Raw genomic sequence first — 17009 nt, 5'->3', positions numbered from 1 at the left:
GTTGTAATTGACAATTACTACCATTTTTATGTATGTGTTCTGCTGTCAATTGGTGAGCAGATTTATTATCTATCCAATTAAATAATATTCACCAAAAATCAGATAAATGTACCAGCTTCTGCTCTTCTTCCACAATAAGTGCAATCTCCCTTCCTTCTTACCCACCTCTGTACATGCAATGCAATGCATTCATGTTAACAACGTGGTGAAGCAGAAACTTCAGGAAAGCAATGGACTCCAGTATCATTTGGAAGTACAATTTAATTAATTAATAACAAATTCCAAAGTTTAAAGCACACTGTGCCACACAAACATCAGTACAGATGAATGCATTTCAGCTGACCAGGGTTGGAAGGAGGCATCATTGACAGACATTTTTCCAAAAGATAAAAGTACTCTTCTTTCATTGTGCTGCAGTTCAGCAACTACTGATCAAAAGAACTATATATCTCACAGGGGCATAAGCAATGCCATCACCAATCTATGAGAAAAAAAAAGTTTCACATGGTGATGCAGCATGCTACATGTTATGGCCCCAGATGGGCATGTGAAGGGAGTGCCCTGCAAATAGTATTTACAAAAGTGTTTCTTAGTGATGGTGGTCTGGAGTGGTTACTCCTACTTTGAACTCAGGCCATTCATTCTAGGTGATGGCAAAATGAAGGCAAATGTTTATAAAGATCTCCAACTGCTGCTTGCTTCCGTAACTATATGAACAACTGATGTATTGGACCTTTTCTTGATCAGCACGCTAATGCATTTTTTTGCAATGCAATATCAATTACATCATGGTTTGCACAGAATCAGGTGGATTTGCCAGACATATGAGCACAAGCCACAACTTAAACCCAATGGTAAATATTTGGGATGAACTAAGAGTATCATTTTCTAACATCTTAGGTACACTAAATATTTCACATTGATTTTGTACAGGAGAAGCCTAAGAAAATACTAACTCTGCTAGTAATTTGATCTATTCCTCCCAATTTTTTCAATATTTTCGCCGATTCGGGCAGTTGATGGACATTCAGAATGAGGTTTGTCATCAATCGACATGTCGCCATTTTTAAATCTAGCAGACCACTTGTACATTTAAGTTTTTCCTATAGCATCATCTTGGTAAGTTGTTTTCAATATTAGAAACAGGTTCAGCATCATTTTTACTGAACAAACAACAAAATTTTACAGCTGCACATTGTTCACTTAGACTTGCCACCATAAAAAATGTAACAAGAGCAAAACAACAATCTTAGCAAAAACAATCACTGCTGATGAAGAGAACAAACCAGGTGACCAACACAGGTGGCACTAAACTGACAATGAGCTGCACTATAAACGCCTAGTGGCAGAAATGTGTACTACACAAGCTCCGTCCACAGCAACCCCCCCCCCCCTCCCCCCAATAAGACAAAGAAGTAGTTGCAGGAACACTTCAATAGATATCCAAAGCATGGAAAAAGTTGACCTGGTACATGCCAATGTACAAGCATGTTGAAAACCATATGGGGTGATGCATCTGGATGCCACTAGGCACACAAATGGTGCAGGAGGTTCACACTGGAGGACAAGAGGCTTCTAATACAGTATCTAATCAAATGTATCCACGCACTTATTAGTGGACATTAACGTGGAATGTGTCCACCATTCATCTTTATAATGGCTGGAACTCTGTTAGAGATATTTTCAATGAGGTGTCTACATCTGCGGAAGAATGGCAGCCCATTCTTTCTCAAGAGAAGAAACTAGCAAAGGTAGTGATGCTAGATGCTGGAGTCTGCAGCAAAGTCAACGTTCTAACTCATCTCGAAGGTATTCCATTGGGTTCAGGTTGGGATTCTCATTGTCCACAAATCACACCTTGAAGATGTTGCATTATGACGGGGTGTGTTGTCATGCTGATACAATCATCTCCAAACTGTTTCTCTACTGTGCACAATGTACAATGTTGTACAATGTTTTCATATCCTTCCATATTTAGCATTTTCGTAAGTGCAATAAGTGGACCATGCTTTAATCTGAAAACCCACCCCACTACATCGTAATACCATCTCCTTCCTACTTTACTGTTGACACTTGATGGCAGATAACTTTCTCCAGGCATTTGCCCACTTAGCATTGACTACAGAAATTTGTGGCTATGAGGAGCTTTTCAACCACTGTATCCCATTCTTTTAACTCCTTGGCACTCTCACTGTGTTAACTGGATCGCCGGTAGCATTCACCAGTTATTCACGATTTCATGTGATGTTTTACAATTTCTCTCTGTAACGCCTGATGGTCCCTGCCCGTCAGTACATGGTGTCTGCCTGTCTTGGCTTAGCTGTGGTTGTTCGTTTGTGTTTCCACAAGTGACAGTTACTCAGGTGACAGCCTATGATTAGTACTGTTTGAAGTCCCTGAGCTCTCCTGGCTAATCCCTTCTGCTGTTGCTGCTTCTCTGCTGACAACAAAATACTCCCCCACCCCTTTTATACTGAAAGTCTGCCTCTCATTGCATCTAGTGATCAATTCGGCTTTATGTAGGGTGTCCACATACTTTTGATCAAACAGTGTACATCTCAAAATCATCTCACACTGGAGAACAACACATGTTCTTACTGTCTGACCATGTGCACCCATTTGTTCATTTACATCAGCTACCTACTACTTTCAGCAAGCAATTCAACACTTCACGCTGCGGTGACAAAAGTCATTGGACAGCAATATGCATATCTACAGATGGCGGTACTATTGCTTACACAAGGTATAAAGAGCAGCGCATTGGCACAGCTACCATTTGTACTTGGGTGATTCATGTGAAAAAGTTTCTGATGTGATTATGGCTGCAGGCCAGGAATTAACGGACTTTGAATGTGGAATGGTAGTTGGAGCTAGATGAATGGGATTTTCCATTTTAGAGATCGTTAGGGAATTCAATTTTCCAAGATCCACAGTGTGCTGAGAATATCAAATTTCAGGCATTACCTCTCACTGTGGACAACACAGTTGCCAACAGCCTTCACTTAACAACCTAAAGCAGTGGCATACGCATCGTGTTGCTAGTGTTAACAGACAAGCAACACCGAAGTAGCCACTGAAACTAATGTGGAACATATGACTAATATATCCGTTAGGAAAGCATTGTAAAATTTGGTGTTTTGAGTTATGGCAGCAGAGGACCAACATGAGTGCCTTTGCTAAGAGCATGAGCATGACATCACCTGCAGTGCCTCTCCTGGGCTTGTGACTGTATCGGTTGGACCCCACATCACCATGGCCTGGTCAGATGAGACCAAACCTCAGGTGGTAAGAGTTGATGGTAGGGCTGGAGTGTGGAATGTACCCCGCCAAGCCATGGGTCCAAATTGTCAACAAGGCACTGTGCAAGCTGGTGGTAACTCCGTAATACTGTGGGCTGTGTTTACGCCGAATGGACTGGGTCCTCTGGTCCAACTGAATCAATCGTTGACTGGGAATAGTTACATTTGGCTACTTTGAGACCATATGCAGCCATTCATAGACTAATATTCCAAACAATGATATAATTTTTTATGGATAACAATATGCTATGTCACTGGGCCACAACTGTTCACAACTGGTTTGAAGAACATTCTGGACGATTCAAGCCAATAATTTGGCCACCCAGATAGGCTGACGTCAGGCCCTTCAATCATGGGATAAAACTGCAAAAACTTGCACTGTCAACACTTTTACAATTATGGACAGCTATATTGGCACCATGGTTCATTGCTTTTGCAGGGGACTTCCAGTGGCTTGTTAAGTCCATGCCAAGTTGAGTACCTGCATTATGCTGGGCGAAAGGAAATCCAACATTATATTAGGAGGTATCCTGTGACTTTTGCCCCCTCAGTGTGAGTTATAACTACTTGAGGAAGCCTCAAACACCCTTGATGTTAAATGAGCTCAATACCATTGGGCACATCCAGAGCAGCACAGAATGTGACACGTTCCCCACTGGCCCTGTTCCAACCAACATCAGTGAATTTTTAACAGCAGTTGAACATCATGTATGTGAGTGGCTCCCCAATGCTTCTAATTTTTCACTGAATCAATGTACTTAACTGTAATCAGGGCAAAAGTAGGCACTACATCTACAAGGTGAGTTGGCTAATTACACTGGCTATGAGTACATAGTGGGGCACAGTGGTAAAGAGACAAGAGTCCAAAGGTAAATTATAGAATTTTTATCTGTCACTAATCATTTCTTTCAGCTCTGATAATGTTTGCAGATATGAAAAATGTCCAGCTGCACTATAGTTTGGAGCCCCCGTTAAATTGTAGGTCCCCTGTAGCTGACTAGGGAAGTCACTTCATAGGTTGGGGAAAGGCAACAGACTACCATCTCCAACAGGGCCATGACTAGTAAAGCACTGTGGTATTCAAATCAACTTTCATGTTGATGACAGATACACATTATGAAAGCACAAAAATGTCCAAAACAACAGCAATACAAAATTTGTAACAGTGATTTCTCTGTGCTAAAAATTCTACTATAATTGCTGTACAGTTTTTGAACCCTATCCCTTTTGTATTTTATTTATTTATTCACCCATCATGTTCTTGAGGCTCCACCGTGAAGAAGAACCTTCAAGGATGTGGTAAAACTAATATTATATCAACAAACAAGAGTATATGGAAGAAAAAGCATTAATAACTAAACTATTGTTAAACTCCTGTAAGCTATTTGTGCTTGCTCAGGCTAAATTTAACAGAGTATAATTGGCACTACTGGTGCTACTTTGAAGAGAGTGGTTACTTCCTCTGTTATATGAAATATCTGGTGTTTATATCTGCGAGCTTTCAATAAATAAATAAATAAATAAATAAAAATTAATGGTGGCCCTCAACTACATACCCTCAGACTCAGAGTTGAAATATTAAAAGTTTTGGCTGGTTTTGTTGTCTAGGGGGTAGGATACGTAGTTGCCACACTACATGCCAAATACTGCTGAGTCTACAGTATATAATATGAGTACACACACGAATCGAAAGGTCGAAGTTTCCTATCATTCGGCAATTGCGAATTTTGAATTAACATAGAAATTTCTAAATGAAAGATTACAATTAAATAAAATCTGCAGGTAATATTTTAACAACTTTAAATGATTAGCATGATAGCAGAAGTACTTTTAAGAATGCCATTTATTTCTGCAAAACACTTATTGGTGTCGATGGTCCAGCAATCAAATAAAATATACATTGAGTAACAGGGAAACAATAGATTCCTACTTCACGTAATTGGTTATGAGCAACAACATAGCTCGCGAGATATTCACTTCTAAACGCATACTACGTCTTCACTGCAGAAACCATGAATACCTCACAAGTGCACAAGTTGGCACTACGAAATATTTCTATCTCCCGCAACCACTTGCAAACTGCTCAACACTCTCCAAGTATTTCCTGCGACCGTCCGTTGCGTCTTCCCATCCAGCACTCACCGGTGTCCTGTGCGACCCGATGCTCCTTCCCCACTTCCATACAGTCTCTCCAATGCCTTCAGTAGTCACCTACCATTGTAACGAGCGCTGTGATTGGCTACAGCGCTCCCACCATGTCTCCAAGCCAACGCACACTCACAAACATATTGAAACACCTACGAAATACTGGATTTACATTTCAATCACTTGAAATTAAATAAATATTCCTACGGCTGGACCATAAACACACTAACAAACATTATTAAATACATAAACAGATTGAATAAACATATATCAAAGGAATAGAAACAAAAGTAGGTCAGTAGCCTAATGCCCCTGTGCTTTCTAAACACAGTAAATATTTGACCAATTTCTTCACGAATAGTATATACCGGATATAAACAAAGATGATTAACTATATTTATAAGCATGCTGCTACCGTTTTTTTGTGTAACTGTGGAGTACTTATGGCCTGACGTGATCAATAGTAATCGACCACTTTGACCTCCAATAATTCATGTACTAGTCAAGTTACATGCCTCTAATTCATATCAATTTGGCTTTACACTAATAGCTTTCTAAAGACAAGTTCATCGACAAAATCTGATGAACCGTTTAGATTTTGGAAATTCATTGCTGAATGTTACTTGTATAATTTACAGCCAGGTAATAAACTTCAAACTAATAAAGATATTGAAAATCTGATTCCAACATCAGAATTGCCATGCAAATAATGGTAATGTATGTGTTTCTTTTTAAGGTATCATGATTCCTCTGGCTATTATTAATTTCTACATGAACTGTGAAATGTCTGCCATTATGGTTTCACAAAGTTCACTATCTTTGGCACTTCCGGCATACAAATCTCCTTCATCAACACAAAGCCCATTCCTCGACACAGCGTCAACATGGAATTCCCAGCCATGCCGTCGGCCTGGACCATACGCAGGGGCTACCCTTCTTGCTCTGGCTAATGTTCGGCACCACATGGTTACTGAAGAGCCCCGGCTTGCCGAACGGGTATGACAACTCTGAACTTGGAATATTTTCAGGGCACCACAACTCGCCCCTTACCTCATAATATCATATTTTTAGTTTAATATATATGTGATTACATTGTTAATAAAATAGAAAGAAACTTTCACATGGGAAAAATACATTAAAAACAAAGATTCCAAGACTTACCAAGGGGGAAAGCGCCGGTAGACAGGCACAATAAATAAATCACACACACAGAATTTCTAGCTTTTGCAACCGACGATTGCTTCTTCAGGGAAGAGGGGAGGAGAGGGAAAGACGAAAGGAAGTGGGTTTTAAGGGAGAGGGTAAGGAGTCATTCCAATCCCGGGAGCGGAAAGACTTACCTTAGGGAGAAAAAAGGACAGGTGTACACCGCGCGCGCCCACACACACACACACACACCTGGCGGATATTGAGAAGAGAGGATATACTGAAGGGCAAGTTCCCATCTCCGGAGTTCGGATAGGTTGGTGTTGGTGGGAAGTATCCAGATAACCCGGACGGTGTAATACTGTGCCAAGATGTGCTGGCCGTGCACCATGGCATGTTTAGCCACAGGGTGATCCTCATTACCAACAAACACTGTCTGCCTGTGTCCATTCATGCGAATGGACAGTTTGTTGCTGGTCATTCCCACATAGAAAGCGCCACAGTGTAGGCAGGTCAGTTGGTAAATCACGTGGGTGCTTTCACACGTGGCTCTTCCTTTGATCGTGTACACCTTCCGGGTTACAGGACTGGAGTAGGTGGTGGTGGGAGAGTGCATAGGACAGGTTTTACACTGGGGGCTGTTACAAGGGTAGGAGCCAGAGGGTAGAGAAGGTGGTTTGGGGATTTCATAGGGATGAACCAAGAGGTTACGAAGATTAGGTGGACGGCGGAAAGACACTCTTGGTGGAGTGGGGAGGATTTCATGAAGGATGGATCTCATTTCGGGGCAGGATTTTAGGAAGTCATGTCTCTGCTGGAGAGCCACATTCAGAGTCTGGTGCAGTCCCTGGAAGTATCCTGTCACAAGTGGGGCACTTTTGGGGCTCTTCTGTGAGAGGTTCTGGGTTTGAGGGGATGAGGAAGTGGCTCTGGTTATTTGCTTCTGTACCCTCCCTCCACCACCTACTCCAGTCCTGTAACCCGAAAGGTGTACACGATCAAAGGAAGAGCCACGTGTGAATGCACCCACGTGATTTACCAACTGACCTGCCTACACTGTGGCGCTTTCTATGTGGGAATGACCAGCAACAAATTGTCCATTCGCATGAATGGACACAGGCAGACAGTGTTTGTTGGTAATGAGGATCACCCTGTGGCTAAACATGCCTTGGTGCACGGCCAGCACATCTTGGCACAGTGTTACACCGTCCTGGTTATCTGGATACTTCCCACCAACACCAACCTATCCGAACTCCGGAGATGGGAACTTGCCCTTCAGTATATCCTCTCTTCTCAATATCCGCCAGGCCTCAACCTCCGCTAATTTCAAGTTGCCGCCGCTCATACCTCACCTGTCTTTCAACAACTTCTTTGCCTCTGTACTTCCGCCTCAACTGACATCTCTGCCCGAACTCTTTGCCTTTACAAATGTCTGCTTGTGTCTGTGTAGGTGCGGATGGATATGTGTGTATGTGTGCGCGAGTGTACACCTGTCCTTTTTTCCCCCCCCTAAGGTAAGTCTTTCCGCTCCCGGGATTGGAATGACTCCTTACCCTCTCCCTTAAAACCCACATCCTTTCGTGTTTCCCTCTCCTTCCCTCTTTCCTGAAGAAGCAACCGTCAGTTGCGAAAGCTAGATATTCTCTTTGTGTGTTTTTGTGTTTTATTTATTGTGCCTGTCTACCGGCACTTTCCCGCTGGGTAAGTCTTAGAATCTTTGTTTTTTTATTTATAAAAGAACAACAGTTAGCTACATTCCACATGATACGAGGTCAGATTAAAATTAACATTGTGGCTTGTCATGTGGCCAACAGGGATATGAAATATTTTTATTTACATATTGAAATTCTGTGCAGAAAGCCATTGCTGGAAGAGCAACTATTTATGATCCAATTTTAACAGACGAACAGATAATCCAAACTCTACAGGAAAGTTATGATCAAAGTGGGGAAGGTGAGGACATAGGAGGAGAGAACATGGTTATACCTCACCGTGCTGGTGCTGAACTGTAGACATCTTTGTGGAATACATTATTTGAGAATCAGAAATTTCCTGGATTTCCCTGTTAAAAAATACACTTTCTCCCGGGTGAAAATATGCTTTATCTGTGTTAAGTGACAGTAGCCTTTCTCTCAGGATCATAATACTTATCCATCCTTTGAATGGTTAAGGTTTTATACAACGGCACAGAGCCTCCCGCCACTTTAGGAAATGAAGCGCCCCCCCCCCCCCCCCCCCCCCTTCAGCAAAAAATTACTGAGTTTTACCCAGATGAACAAATTCCTGGGTTTTCCCCGGATTTCTCAGCTGACTCGGAGCATATACACCCTGTAATAACCCACTGTGCGATAAAGCATGTTGTGGTAACATATCATCACTGCAACAACTAAAAATTTAGGACATGTTTCATAGCAAGCTTCTGCACATGTATACAATCCATGACTAGGTTTTCTATGAAAATGAACATATCTTTGGATTTAATAAAATGCAATACCTATGTGTTTACACTATATTTAAGACTTTGCAGTTCCGCTAATCCAGCACCCATACAAACAAAGAATTGACAGGTTAACAACCATCTAGTGTATGTCATGTTACCATAACATCGTAAGGAACAAACAACTTGAAAAGCATACAGACACAAGTGCAGAGTGGTTAACAAGTAACTAAAATAGACTAAGTAAAAGGAAATTTTTGCCTTTTTTTTTTTAATTATTAAAGGGGGATATGTACATACTGCCAACTCAGCATCTTTGTGTAACTGTAAATGAGTATATTGGTCTGAAAACATGACATTACACTGAGAGGGAAAGAAAGAGAGAGAGAGAGAGAGAGAGAGAGAGAGAGAGAGAGAGAGAGAGATTTTCTTTGATACTTAAAAACTTATTATAAACAAACAAATACCGCATGTGAAGTTTTGGTGAGAAGAACGTATATTAAATGCTGTGTTAATAAGTAACCACCATTTCTAAAATAGGTGAATACATACTTGTAGGGCTCTGAATTGTATTTACGGCGAGAGGCTTCCCGTGTTGGCAACTCGTTCTCCTTGTAGAGCATACCCCATTCAAAGATTCCACGATAATGGTGGCCATCTTGATAAACAGGCCTGTACTCAAAGGTTTTGTGGTCAATCCCATCAATCACAGGTACTGTCATCACGGTCCTATATGCATAATTGAATGACAGAAATAAAACAAAAAAATCCTATGAAATGGTATAATTAAAGCAATTATCAGAACAAAGAGAATATTTTAGGGCATTTGAACATACCAGGGAAAGTAAAAAGAAAAAAAAAACAATTTTTTAAAAAAATAACTTTTTTACTGGGAAAACAACACTGCAAGTAACATCCCTCTAAATACTCTCCCTCTACCTCTAAGTACTTGGTAAATTTCTTAACAAGGTTCCTTATTCTGTCCCGGAAGAATTTTTGTGGCATCATGCACATTCACTGTTGCCCAACTCCAACTTCACAAACCAAATAAAAGCTAGGCTTCATGTATGCGCTCCTTCAGCAAGACAAAACAGTGAAAATTACTTTGAGCTATGTCACAATGTACAGTGGGTGCTCAAGGTAGCTAAAAACCAAGGTTTTGCTTGCACTGTATTGTTTTCCAGTGGTATGATTGCAGGTATTATCCTCAAGGAAAATCACACACTTTGTGATAGTTTAGACATTCATAGATGGTTGCACATGTTGAACAGTGGCTTAAAGTTCAACTTGTGCAAGGTATCATCAAATCTGGCATAATGATGATCATGAATCTTTCACTCAGCTATCTCTAAATTCCTGCCTGTTTTCGTAATGTTTATCCAAACCCTTTTTATCACATACACGTCCACCTGCAAAAGCAATCTATCCACTCTTAAATATTTCATTCACTAAGATAACTATTGCAACTGGATCCTGCAGAATAATCACAGCAGTTTCAGTTCCATCACAGTACAGAAAATGAATCCCTACTTTGTATACAGACGATGTCGCACTTGTAGTAAAATGCTCTGAAACCATAATGAACAGTGCTAACCAGACACAAAGTCAAAGCAAGAACAACAGTGAGGTTAAGGTGGGGCACTGTTGTCTGTGAAATACGTACGTACAAATCAATCAGGAGCCATAAACTAGAGATTTCTTAGATTTTATGTCAGAAGAGAGATCTGTTTTGGTCTTTTGTCACAAAGAATATTGACTTACAAAAGGTTGACCGACGAAGCATTCCAGAGGCTCTAAAATATCCATAAGTAAAGCTATTATTTATGACAGACTCAAAGAAATAGCTAGGAAATTACAGCCCAATTTTTCTTCACCTGAAGATTTTCAACAGTGTTATAAGAAAACTATCATACCATAAATTCAAAAAATATCTCGTTACATTTGTTTCAAAGCACTGATCAGCAACAACATGAGTTCAAAAATGAAGCTGAATAATGGGCTGCCACAATGATCTATCCTGGCCCCTCTCCTGCTCAGTTTGTACATATCAGATATGCCTGAAACGACATCAAGAAAGTTTGGGTATGCTGACGACTGGGCACTTGCAGCGAGGCATAGAGATCTCGAAAGTTTTGAGTCCATATTGATTGTTGTTGTTGGTCTTCAGTCCTGAGACTGGTTTGATTCAGCTCTCCATGCTACTCTATTCTGTGCAAGCTTCATCTCCCAGTACTTACTGCAACCTACATCCTTCTGAATCTGCTTAGTGTATTCATGTCTTGGTCTCCCTCTACAATTTTTACCTTCCACGCTGCCCTTCAGGGCTAAATTTGTGATCCCTTGATGCCTCAGAACATGCCCTAACAACCGGTCCCTTCTTCTGGTCAAGTTGTGCCACAAACTCCTTTTCTCCCCTATTCTATTCAGTACCTCCTCATTAGTTATGTGATCTATCCATCTAATCTTCAGCATTCCTCTGTATTACCACATTTCGAAAGCTTCTATTCTCTTCCTGTCCAAACTATTTATCGTCCATGTTTTACTTCCATACATGGCTACACTCCATACAAATACTTTCATAAACGATTTCCTGACACTTAAATCAATACTCGATGTTAACAAATTTCTCTTCTTCAGAAACACCTTACTTGCGATTGCCAGTCTACATTTTATATCCTCTCTACTTCGACCATCATCAGTTATTTTGCTCCCCACATAGCAAAACTCCTTTACTACTTCAGGCTTCTCATTTCCTAATCTAATTCCCTCAGCATCACCTAATTTAATTCGAGTACGTTCCATTATCCTTGTTTTGCTTTTGTTGATGTTTATCTTATATCCTCATTTCAAGACACTGTCCGAATTGTTCAACTGCTCTTCCAAGTCCTTTGCTGTCTCTGACAGAATTACAATGTCATCAGCGTACCTCACAGTTTTTATTTATTCTCCACGGATTTTAATACCTACTCCGAATTTTTCTTACATTTCCTTTACTGCTTGCTCAATATACAGATTGAATAACATCAGTGAGAGGCTACAACCATGTCTCACTCCTTTCCCAACCACTGCTTCTCTTTCATGCCCCTCAACTCATAACTGCCATCTGGTTTCTGTACAAATTGTAAATAGCCTTTCGCTCCCTGTATTTTACCCCTGCCACCTTTAGAATTTGAAAGAGAGTATTCCAGTCAACACTGTCAAAAACTTTCTCTACGTCTACAAATGCTAGAAACGTAGGTTTGACTTTTCTTAATCTTTCTTCTAAAATACCATAATGATTAAGGTTTATCAATTATTGTTGTATATTTCCACAAAGGAAGGTTGCAGCCAGGTGTCACTATGTCAGAAGACTCAAACAGTTCACTCAGACAAGAAGCTGGCCAGAAAGGTCACAGTCTACTTTGAAGGAAAGCTACTCATATACAATAGAAATCTGAAATGTCCAGGGATCATGCCTGATAGAACACTCAGTTACAGTCAACATCTATTAAGCTACAAAAATCAAAATCCTAAACCACATTCTCGAGAAACTCTGTGGCAAATCATGGGGACCCTCTGCATCTAAACTCTGTACTTCAGCTCTGGCACTGGTTTTTTCCTGTTTAGGAATATTGCTCCCAAGCTTTAATATGCAGTACTCACACAGTACTTTCTGACACTTTGCTAAACTACACCAAGTTACAATTAGATCTACATTCACTTTATGGCTACCCATGCTTACCAACATCTCTGCGGTGGATGAGTGCAATTGTAAGGGAGTATTAAAAACTACAGAAAAATATTCACCGCCTTGTTCTCACAAACATTTCACTCACGAGTAGAGGAAGGCTTCGCTCTCATCGCCCCTTGGAAACTACAGATATGCGAGTTGGCAACAGCTTTAATACTAACGACTGTTGGACACACACACGGCACATTTACTCTACGACAAAAGATCTAAGTTGCCAAGCTTACCATTCAAGTCCCCTGGGTTTCAAACTGACATTCAAGATCTTCAGTTCTTAACCAAATATGAACCAATGCTGAAGGTTTGCCAATTCTCCGCAAAAATGGAAGAAAAAAACATCTCCAAGTAGTGACTAGGCACTGAAAAGCAGACGGTTCACAATGCAGATTATGTCCTCTGATAGCATTCCCTGGCACTTAACAGAGTTCCTGCCACATCAAACACCGACTGAAAATCATACTTGGAAATTGGTTTCTACCATAGCTTGTGGATTTTCCTGTGACCATCAATGATTATTAAGTCCATTCTGTGTAAATATGGCTTCATTAGTTAATACTGTGTTATTAATGGAAGCAAATGACAACTGTCATTTAACCGGTGATAAAATTCAAGTCATGTGTGATGTTTCCAACGTGAACATCATGGACACGCTATATGTGAAATGGATACAAGTTTTTCACACGTAATGTTTGCTACACACATGTTCATGAGACACTGATAAGTGCAGAAAGTTGGTGTGTGCTGCAGTAGGACTACTCTGTACTATGTCAATGTGTCACTGTTCCTGCATAGTTTGCTGAATTATATGTCTAGAAGAAATATGGAACTTGGAATAATAAACATAATTAGCTGAAGACTCCGGTAAATAGTCTACGATAAGGAATTCGACATTTTGGAAAGCACAGAGAGTATTCTTCAATAGCAGCAGCAGTAGCAGCACTACCATCAATCACAGAATCCATAAACATACATCACATCTCCATATTCTTCATTAGTACAGATGTGTGGCATTTCAGTGCATTTACGAACACAGTCAACCACTGCTTCTCTCTGATACGCTTTCAGTCCCACCCACTACTTTACTAACACCACATCACGGACAGCTGAACATTCAATGGGTTAATTTAATGGCAGAATGACATACTGAACAAGGAAGTTGAAAGCAACAAGGTTGGTTGTGTAACACACACACACACACACACACACACACACACACACACACACACACACACACACACGGGAGCCGCTAGCCCAAAATTATGTATACATTAATGTGTTCTAACTCAAAAACCTATCAGAATAGAACATAAGCCTACATAAAGATTTTTTTGTTCAAATGAGTGTTCCTGTTATATCCTTGAGTACTGCTCATTCCTCCTGGGACATCTTGTATATCCCCCCCACACCCACCCAAATGTACCACACTTGCTGAAATCATCTTGATGATGGAAACATAATGCATGACATTACAATATTTATGAAGATCGTACTGGAAGATATTCTGCAGCACCAGACAATTGAGTTTTTTATTACATGTCAAAAGTTCACAACACTGTCAGTGTTATGCACACCAGAATGTTTGAATAGCTGCACGGCATTTTCTCGTAGCACTGGCCATGCTGTGAGATATGTTCTGCATAGAGATTGTGATGGAAGCTTCATCAACTTGTCCGATGACGTGTTAAATCTGAGGTACCAGAAAGCATCTCTTAAAAGTGATTATGGTTGCAACTTCAGTAGTCAAGAAAATTCTATTGAAAGGTTTTTGGAAGTTATACGAATACGTGAATATGGAGGAGAAACTGTCTCCTCCAGTTTCAGAAAACCTTTCCTGGTAAACCCATTTTTGAAGTTTTTAAAGGTCTGAGAAGTGCCAGGTCAAACCTACACTGACGAGCCAAAACATTACAACCATCTGCTTAATAGATTGTTTGTCCATTTTCGGAATGAAATACGTCGCTGATTCTGCATATTAGGGATCCGACAGTTTGTTGGTAGGTTTGTGGAAGCATGTGGGATTAGATGTCTACACATAGGTCACGTAATTCGTGTAAATAACAGGCCACTGATTTGCGTATGCAGTGATGGTGCCCAATAGCGGCACAGATAGAGTCCATAGGGTTTACATCAGGCGAATTTTGTCACTGAGACATCAACATGAGTTCACTACAATGTTCCTCACATCATTGTAGCACAGTTTTGTCTCCAAAACACAGGCAATTACACTGTTGAAAGGTGACATCACCGTCACGGAAGACATCAAGCATGAAGGGATGCAGATGGCTCCAGCTGTCGGCGTGTCTTCGGTTGCTACCAATGGCCCCATGTACGCACAGGAGAATGTCTCCCACAGCACAATAGTGCGCCCACCAGCCTGTGTCTGTGGCGTGCTGCATGTTCTGAGCCACCACTCATCTCAATCACGGTGTCTGTGGAGATGACCCCAATGATCCCACACCCACTGCAATCTTAATTGATAATGTCATTGAATCGGCATATAAATAGGTTGAGTGTTCTGCCACATATCTCCATGTTCAACAATGTACAATGAATGGTGCGCTCTGAAACACTTTTGCATGCACCAGCATTGGGCTCTTTTGACAGAAATGCCTCAGATCACTATCTATCCTACTTAACAGGGCAGACAAGCCTCCAAACGCCACATTCTCTGAAGAGCCATGGATGTCAAACCATTTAGCGCCTAGTGGTAGTTTCACTGTCCTACCTCTTTTCGTAGATGCAGCAGGTGAACATTCGACCAGCTTTGCCATTTTCGAGGTACTCCTTCAAGGGCTCTGCATAATAACAATCTGCCCTTTGTCAAAATCACTCATCTCAATGGATTTACTATTTGCAGACCATATCTTCACTATGGTGATCCCCTGTGTGCACTTACTTCTGTAACTGCGCTATGTCCCCGCAACGTCACCAGGCGGCATCCAAAGTCACGGTGGGCAGTGATCATAATGTTTTGGCTTATCAGTGTACATCCTGACTGCCAGTCTAATAAAAGATTGCCTTGAGCATTTTTTTTTAGTTTTTATTGTCTTTGTGTATTTCATAATAAATATCTCCATTCAAAATGAAGTACGGAATTTACATACTAATGCTGTCCGGCAATAAAAAGGTACACCTCGTTTCTTGATGCTTCAGTTGCACATGATAGAGATCAACATTCTGACTCAGAAAACCACACAGAAGAAACTATGTAAGAATTCAAAAATTTTATTTTGAGCGATTTGTGCAGCGATGTAACTGATGTTTCATGTCACGATACTACAAATAATGACCACTTGCACTGCAACTGCGATTTTGGTGATTCGGTGAGTTACAGTGAAGTGATACAATACTTTAATATAACGAGGAGGATCATCACAATCAATGGCAAAACCCAAGACAGTTAATTAGGAGGTACAAAAGTAAAATGTCAAGTCAGTGTAAGGTTACCAGCAAAATAAGCCTTGATCAGTGTACTTTTCAATGGTGGGATAACATTTCCATCACCTGAGTGGCTTGCTACAATATTCGAGTTTCAAATTGGTTTTTGTTTCTTTTCTTGGAGCAGGTATTTTTTGTTGCAAACACGTAATAAAATCCTAAGCACCTTTACTGCAATCAAGATTTCCTGAAATTGAAAAGAAATTTTTCATTTATATATGTCTGAACTAGAACTATTATCTGCATTAGGGTTTCAAATAAATGAGCCAAATGATATGCAAAAAACTTTTCTCGATTGCATTGACTTCAGCAACTTGGAGTAAAATTTTCTTCATCGCCATCAAAAGGTATGCTTCACCATTACATTAGATTAGTCTCGTTGTTGTTTTTGTGCTCTTCAGCCCAGAGACTGGTTTGATGCAGCTCTCCACGCTACTCTATCCTGTGCAAGCTTTTTCATCTCCCAGTGTCTACTGCAACATCCATCCTGAATCTGCTTAGTATATTCATCTCTAGGTCTTCCTCTACAATTTTTACCCTCCACACTGCCCTCCAATGCTAAATTTCCGATCCCCTGATGCCTCAGAACATGTTCTACCAACTGATCCCTTCTTCTAGCCAAGTTTGCCACAAATTTCTCTTCTCCCCAATTCTATTCAGTGTCTCCTCATTAGTTACGTGATCTATCCATCTAATCTTCAGCATTCTTCTGTAGCACCACATTTCAAAAGCTTCTATTCTCTTCTTGTCCTAACTATTTATCGTCCATGTTTCTCTTCCATACATGGGTACACTCCATACAAACACTTTCAAAAAT

At 40.6% G+C, this 17009-nt stretch overlaps 1 protein-coding gene across 3 annotated transcripts in view; it reads right to left on the bottom strand.

Annotated features, from left to right (window-relative positions):
- Positions 1-17009, bottom strand: part of LOC126279071 (N-acetylgalactosaminyltransferase 7) — a 78420-nt gene that overhangs the window by 42233 nt on the left and 19178 nt on the right. For all 3 annotated transcript variants that reach the window (XM_049979528.1, XM_049979527.1, XM_049979526.1), the window contains exon 6: positions 9580-9756. In XM_049979528.1, the coding sequence (XP_049835485.1) occupies positions 9580-9756 (177 nt within the window). The remainder of the gene's footprint in view (positions 1-9579; positions 9757-17009) is intronic.

The sequence above is a fragment of the Schistocerca gregaria genome, chromosome 6 (genome assembly GCF_023897955.1).
Source record: "Schistocerca gregaria isolate iqSchGreg1 chromosome 6, iqSchGreg1.2, whole genome shotgun sequence".
In the NCBI taxonomy this organism is placed as follows: domain Eukaryota; kingdom Metazoa; phylum Arthropoda; class Insecta; order Orthoptera; family Acrididae; genus Schistocerca; species Schistocerca gregaria.
This window is presented reverse-complemented; position numbering and strand designations above follow the sequence as displayed.